Here is a 7432-nt window from a genome sequence, read left to right on the forward strand (position 1 = left end):
ATATGAAAGAGTTTTCCTTTGTGTTTTTACAGATCAAAAAGGAAAGTTCTTGGGAGAAAGGATTCTGGAGACCTTTCTGTAAGAAACAGATTGAGAGCTTCATCTGGGACCAGCAGCCAGCCTCTCACCAGCAGCACGCTGCCCACCAGCAACATGCCATCAGCCGGCAGCATGGGCACTCCCATTAGCAGTCAGAGGTCACCCGGGCTCATATACAGGAATGCCAAAAAGTCCAACACATCCAATGAGGAGTTTAAACTACTGCTCCTTAAAAAGGGCAGTAGATCTGATTCCAGCTACAGGATGTCTGCCACGGAAATTCTGAAGAGTCCTATTTTGCCCAAGTCTCCCGGAGAGCTGATGGCAGATGCCCTTCAAAGCATGGAAGAGTCTCCTCCTGTGACGAGCCCCGACACATTGTCCCCGCTCTCCCCCTGCTCCCCCAGGGTTAACACGGAAGGATTCTCCTCCAAGAACTTTCCCATGTCGGCGTCGTCGAGAGTGGGGCGGTCGCGGGCGCCTCCAGCAGCCAGCAGCAGCCGGTACAGCGTGCGCTGCAGGCTGTACAACACACCCATGCAGGCCATCTCGGAGGGAGAGACGGAGAACTCAGATGGCAGCCCCCATGACGATCGGTCTTCTCAGAGCTCAACATAGGCTGTGTGGGTGCCAGGCTGCCAACACCACCTGGGCTCTGTAAGGATGTCAACATAAGAGGCCAATGCTGTAGCAATTCAAAAAAAAAAAAAAAAGAAGAAAAAGAAAAAAAATTGCAGGGCAGTATCAATGCTCAGATGTGTTTGCGTTTGTAAGACGCTGGGGAAATGAGGACTACAGCTGTAGCTATTTATTACATTACATTTTCTAAAAGGAGGAAGATATGCTATGTCTGTTCTGTTTTCTTTTGACTTCATTTGGTTTATCACACTCTCATTTCCATTGTCACTGTAGATTTCAAGGCTATACACTTTCCATAGAGTTAAAGGTGACTTTGGGTGGTTTTTTTATCCCAGAAGCTGCCCATCAGATACAAATCCCTCACTGTAGTGCTTCCCTAGGGAGGAAAAAAAAAAAAAGAAAATGCTCTTGAGAATTGGTATTTTTCTACACTAAAATGAGCTGAAACAAAATTTAGAAGAAACTAACAAAACATATGTAAATACCATATTTTTGATAAAAATTTGTAAATATAATTATCAAAAAGTGGACGTGGCAAACAATTCACTGCGTAACAACTTTGTTTATAGAAGACAAAAGAATTCAAATGTAATAACTGTATTCTGTGAATACCATTTTCATATCAAACATAAAAAATCCACATGGCCACCGATAACCACTTTCCGTGTGACAGGCCTGAAGGATGACATTGAGCAGTGGAAAGGGGGAATTCTCCACCTTAGCTAAGGAAACGGAAAGGCTGACTGTGAGGGAATTAAAGTAACCATTTGTCTTTCTAAGGCAGCTCCATAGAAGCTAACTGGAAAGTGCAGCTGGGAAGGTTACCTTGAGGATTGGTGGGGAAGACGAGTGGGTTTCTGACAGAACAAAGCTGTGTCTGATGCAAAGTCCCAAAGGGTCCCATCCCACAGCCTCCCCTGGGCCTTTATTCTTGCAGGGATCGCTTCGGAGAGGATAGATGTGAGAGAAAACAGTACTGAACTTTCATATTCCTATTAGGCTATTGGGATACATAACACAGTCATAACCTGGTAACTATAATCTTTAAACACGATTAGTTTCTGGTTCGTAAAGGAAACAAATAAATTGTAAGCATGCAAGAAGCGCTTTTGATTTATCAGTAAATATCTGCAATGAGTTTTCAGTGAAGCTTTCTCTTTGTGCTGATGAGATTCATGCTACCTAAATATTTACGAAAATGACACTGTGAAAAAGTAGCTGGGAAATAGGTATGTGTATGCATTATTTATATTCATTGCTGAGCTGGGAAGAGGAAAGCTGCGGTTCATTGTGCCAGCCACACACAGTAAGGATCTTGTCTGGGTTTACCAGAAGCACAGAACAGGGTGGGGGACTGGGGTGGGGTGGGAAAGGAGATAAATCAAAAAGTAGCTGCTTTGATACAAATGAAGGCAGGGAGATAAAAGCTGAATTACTTGAAGTTACTTGAATATTCTCATCTTAAAACCACAAGAACCTGTGAGTCGCTTTATACTTTTAATTTTTAAATAGAATAAAACCAATAGGCCTGATCCTCCTTCGGGCCACTGCAATTTCCATTGATGTAGCCCCGTCCATGCTACTCAGAGGACAAGGCTCTCTTTATCCAAAACTGATGCAGTTTGTGTTGGTTGCCGTAGGATATGGTTTGGAATAGAGGAAAGGCTAGTGCAGAGAAAATAGTGCGAGGAGGAATGAGGTGTGCAGTAGGACAGGTCAAATAGGATGGCAGAAAGAGCATACTTTGGTACTAAAGAAATCAGCTAAAAGCTGGCTTTAAGCATAAGTAAATAATAGGGAAGCGGGATGTGTGAATTCGGTTTTTACTGAGTTTTCTTTTAATCATGTAATACATAAAGCTGAGAGTTTTTAAAAGCGGACAGAGCATGTTTTAAAGAGGAAGGTTCTACCTAAAACTGTTACAATTTTAAACAGTCAAAGCAAATCAGAACAGTTTAACAAATCTCAAATTATTCCCTAGAAGGTTCACATTTGATTTTGTCTAGTGCTTACCACAAGATGTATTATTCAGGGTTTCCCACTGTCCTCCAGCATAGCCTGGTTGCATTCGTGTGGTGAGATAGAGTCACTATGCATGTGGTATGTGTGTTGGGATGAGGGGTGGTCCATCAGTTGAAGGGCTGCAAAATCATCTAAAATAGTTTTTCAGAAGGTAATGGGAGCAAGGTTTTGGAAACAGAAGGGTAATCACATTAGTAGCTTAGTTAAGAAGATAAGTCTGAATACAAGTGAAGTGAATGAATGAGAATGTTTTAAGAGGAAATGTTCAGCATATAACAAACCGCTTTCTGGAGAATATGAGTAAAGGAAGTTTAGATACTGGGCAGAAAATCCTTAGTTTGTCATTTTCAGTCATTTTCCATTAAAATTTTACCAGGAGCACTTTTATAATATGTTTAATAACCCTGAGTTAAACAGTCATTCAAAACTGTAAAGAGAATACAGCTACATTGACTTTGATGATATCACTTTTTTTATCAATCAATAATTTAATAGAGATCAAAAATAGATATATATACACTTTTTTTTTACCAGAATGGTGAGGCAATATTTCACATACAAAATGAACACAGAACAATCCCATTAAAATATAGTCTTCTTTTGCTTAATTTCCTAGTTTATATTTAGCAGACTGAAACCCAAATAGAGAGATTCTAAATCCGCTAAGAAGAAAGGAGTCATAACAAACGTGGGAGTCAGAGGAAGACGAATAGCAGGGATCCCTGTAGCATTGCAGGAATGCCACTAAGGCACAGAGGACAAGCCATAGAGCAAAGAGAACATCACTCACCTCTTGAGACAGGGTACAGTACGAGCATGAGGTAACTGCTGAACCGTCATTTCAACCTACTGTTCTGTTGCTTGCACTGATGTTATGAAAATGATTTCTTAAGTTATACAGCTGTGTTCTGAAAAAAAAACATTTTCCCCTTTTCTCCTTTGTTCCTTTTGCTTTTCATTTTGTTATTGTTGTTGTGGCAGCATAGAGGGCATGGGATAGTTGTAGCAAATAAAGCATATGTTTGCTTTTGCCAAAGGTCAGTGATTGAGTGCATTTGCTGCAATGGTGGCAGATAGAGAAATACTGTAGGTTATGACTTAAAGAATTAAAAAAAAAATTAAGAAGGTTACAGTGTAACTATTTTGGTACTAGCACCAGTTCATGCTGGCAGAAAAGACAATGGTTTATGGACTTGCATCCATTTTGTATTTTTGTAATATTTGTAAATATGAACTTTTTAAATTGTTGCAAATATGGTTTCTTTTGTAAAATGTTTTCAAAGTTTACATTAAATCCAAGCCTTTGTATATTTTAGAGCTGTGCAACACTTTAAGTCTTGTATTTATTTTTAGTAAAAACGGTGACAGTTTCATTGTGAACCCCTCTCAAAAAATGTGTTGGAAAAGTTTGATTACCTAGAAAGTGTGTATAGAAACTGCAAATAAACGTGACTGCAATTAAATCACACCTTCTCTTTACTTTCTTGTAATGAGATGTGAAGTCTAATCTACGGACTACAAGTATGCTATTTCCAAAGGTCACTCTCGGGGCTTTACACATTTCAAACCCATTTAATCATGCTTTCTCTTCAACCTAATTTTTTTCATAAACTGTAAAAGGGAAAATCTGTATCCAAACTGTCGTTGACTTTAAGTGCCCACCAGTATGTTTTTACCAGAATATAAAGACTGCTGAATTTACCCTATGTCTTTTACAGGTAAGAAAAAGCTAAGAGAAAGAAAGCCGGGATGAAAAACGGTGGTAAAACCACTGCTTTATCTTCGCCCGGAAAAGAAAACAAATTGTAACACTTCAGACTCAAGGCATAGGAAATCCAGTGACTGGGTCCTATCAGGAAGGATAGGAAGCCTTGGGCAAAAGGCAGGCCATAGATTATGAACACAAACTTTGAAGTGCTAACACTACCTTATTTTAAAATGGTTCGGTTACCAGGAGGTTGAGAAGTCAGGACATGGAAACCAAGTGTTTAAAACAACAGCCTCTGCAAAGAGGCTGAGTCTCTTTGAAAATGAATGGAGATGAAGATTCGCATCATGAAAGTTTGGTTTCAGCTGGCATCTTGTAAGTAGCCTTGGAACACTGTACTTGGTATTTAAAAAACACATATGGAAAAAAAAAGCTGAAATGCACAAGTCTGGTGTCCTAGAGAGCATGGAAAAAAGAAGGGCTTTGGGGAATGCTGCTGGGCTAACTGCAATGATATTTTGCAATGGCAAGAGGATTGCCCCGATGATGTAGTAGCCTTAGAGATGTCTCCAAGTGGGAATCAGTTTGCATAACATTCACTTTAACCAAGTGATCAAGTAGTTAATGGTTATGTGGACAATTCCCTGTTGTCTTGTGTGCCTTTCCCAACTCAGAAATACAGGTAAGCAAGATCTGTAGGGAAAGCTTAGGCCATAAAGGCAGGCACAAGCTGATTTTCCTCTGCCCACTGTACACCTGTAGTTTTTCATGCCCAGTGGAAGAGAAGATTAAACATTAGACTACATAAAATATACCCAGTGCTTTTTATATATACAAGGTGTCATGTCCCAAGAGAGTGACCCTGGGTCACCTGCTCTGGGAGAGCTGCAAAATATTGAGATTGTAGAGGGTAGTCCTGGACTGCCTACTCTGAAGTACGTTCGGGATACCCTTGAGCTAAATTATGGTGAAATAATGCCAAATGATCAATTAGAAAGTTTTATTTATGGCAGCAATGATTAAACTTTATGATATGTTGAATGGTTTGTGGCAACAATGATTTAAACATTTCTGAACAGCACGTGGCAACAGCAACTTCTGAACAGCCCATGGATTGAACTTTTCAGGAGAGGAATAATGGAATATACTAGGTTTCCAAGGGATCTCCCATACCTGTGGAGCAACTTATAACCTGTGGGCAATTAAACAATTTATTCAGGGTTGGGTCTTGTATTTCTACTTTGCTCACATCCTTATCATCAAGGTCAATTTCCATTAACAGTACATGTCTCCATGACCAAGCTGTCTCATGGGGGCAGCATATGGTTCAGATTTGAGTTATTTTTTTCTTTATCCTAGGGAATCGGGATGCACCATTTTGGATTCTACTGTATTCTGTTGTCTGTTTCAAAACAGTCACTCTCTAATGGTGGGTACCACCAATCAATCATAGAATAGTCTAAGTAAAACCTGTTATATGCCTGGTTACAATTTCCTTGATCTTTTCAAGGAAATCTCTTTCATTAGGTTACAACAAATTTGTGCCCACAAATTATCCCATTCTTAGACCACCCTGGCAGTAAAATGACTACTGTTGTCATATTGGACAGACTTGGGTTTAGACAAATAACTGAACCATCACTTCAGCACTTTTACTGTGCATTCTCCAACAGGCCATGCTACTGTTTCAGCCTGAATGAGACCTGAAACTACTTCCACCCAGACCAGCACACACTGTTTTCCTTCTGATTTCTTGAAAGGACCTATAGAATCTACTTGCCATGTCTCCCATAGAGCCTTGTTATCTCTCAGATGAAGTGGGAGGTCTTGTAGGGGGTGGTGATCAAGACATATACTGTACAGCTTACAAGTCACCAGCCACCCTCAACTCAAGCTTCTTGGAAGAGATCTTGTAACTCCTGAGTGCTTGCATTTAACATGCAACCACTCTAGTGAAGGTTCCCATTTTATTTCCTCCTCTCCTGCTGTTATCACCACCTCCAAGAGAGCTAAGGAATCCATCTGGTTATTTGCAGAATCACAGAATGGGTCAGGCTGGAAGGGACCACAGTGGGTCATTTGGTCCAACCTCCCTGCTCAGGCAGGGTCATCCTAGAGCACATGGCATCAGGATTGCATCCAGATGGTTCTTGAAAATCTCCAGTGAAGGTGACTCCACAACCTCTCTGGGCAATCTGTTCAGTGTATGGTCACCCACATGTTGAAATTCTTCTCTGTATTCAGGTGGAACTTCCTGTGCATCAGTTTCTGCCCATTGCCTCGTGTCCTTGTGGTTGGCACCACCGGGAAGAGCCTGGCTCTATCTTCTTGGCACCCCCTCTTTAGATTTTTATACACATTATTAAATAGGTGAGCTAGATTGCTTCCCTTCTGGTGGGCTGCACCAAGGTGGGCTTATGCTTTCCGGTGTCCAAAATCTCTTCCCATTTATCCTTTTGCCACGCTCGCACTCGAATAACTCCCCCCGGTCCTGTTCCCAAAAGGGAAGCCATTCAGCACACTCTTTAAACGCCGCGTAAGGGCCTGTGTGGGTGTACAATGGACTCTTATTCTCCGCCTCTTCACCACCCTCCATCCCGCTGTTCCCTCTCCCGCGCTCTCCCGCCGGGCAAACGCGGCCGCGCCTGCGCGTGGTCGGCCGGGAGCGGCGGTCCGTCTGTCCGTCCGTCCCTCGTGGCTGCGGCGGCCGCGGGCCCTGCGCTCACTGGGCGCTCCGCTCCCCCGGGCCGCTCCCCCAGGCCGCAGCTGGCGGGGCTGCAGGCGAACACCCCGCGGAAGGGGAGGCCCAGGACGGCGGCCCGCGGAGCCGAGCCTTCCGCCGCCTGCTCCGCAGCGCCGCGGACTGTTCGCCATTGCCCAGCGTGCGGCGCGGGAGCACCAGGCACTCCCCGACTAAGGGGTATAATCCTGTAGGGCCCGCGGCGTTCTCCATGGGAGAGTGTTGTGGCAGGATCCGGAGGCGGTTACGCATCAGCTGAAGGCATCCACTTTTTGCACGCTTTC

At 42.8% G+C, this 7432-nt stretch overlaps 1 protein-coding gene across 6 annotated transcripts in view; it reads left to right on the forward strand.

Moving 5' to 3' along the window:
- NHS (NHS actin remodeling regulator) overlaps positions 1 to 4163 on the forward strand; it is a 260175-nt gene extending 256012 nt beyond the window's left edge. For all 6 annotated transcript variants that reach the window (XM_027688877.1, XM_027688880.1, XM_027688882.1 and 3 more), the window contains one exon: positions 33 to 4163. In XM_027688877.1, the coding sequence (XP_027544678.1) occupies positions 33 to 657 (625 nt within the window). In that variant the 3' untranslated portion in view covers positions 658 to 4163. The remainder of the gene's footprint in view (positions 1 to 32) is intronic.
- The last annotated feature ends 3269 nt before the right edge of the window (positions 4164 to 7432 follow it).

Source organism: Neopelma chrysocephalum, unplaced genomic scaffold (assembly GCF_003984885.1).
Source record: "Neopelma chrysocephalum unplaced genomic scaffold, ASM398488v2 Primary Assembly neopelma1_76, whole genome shotgun sequence".
Classification (NCBI taxonomy): Eukaryota; Metazoa; Chordata; class Aves; order Passeriformes; family Pipridae; genus Neopelma; species Neopelma chrysocephalum.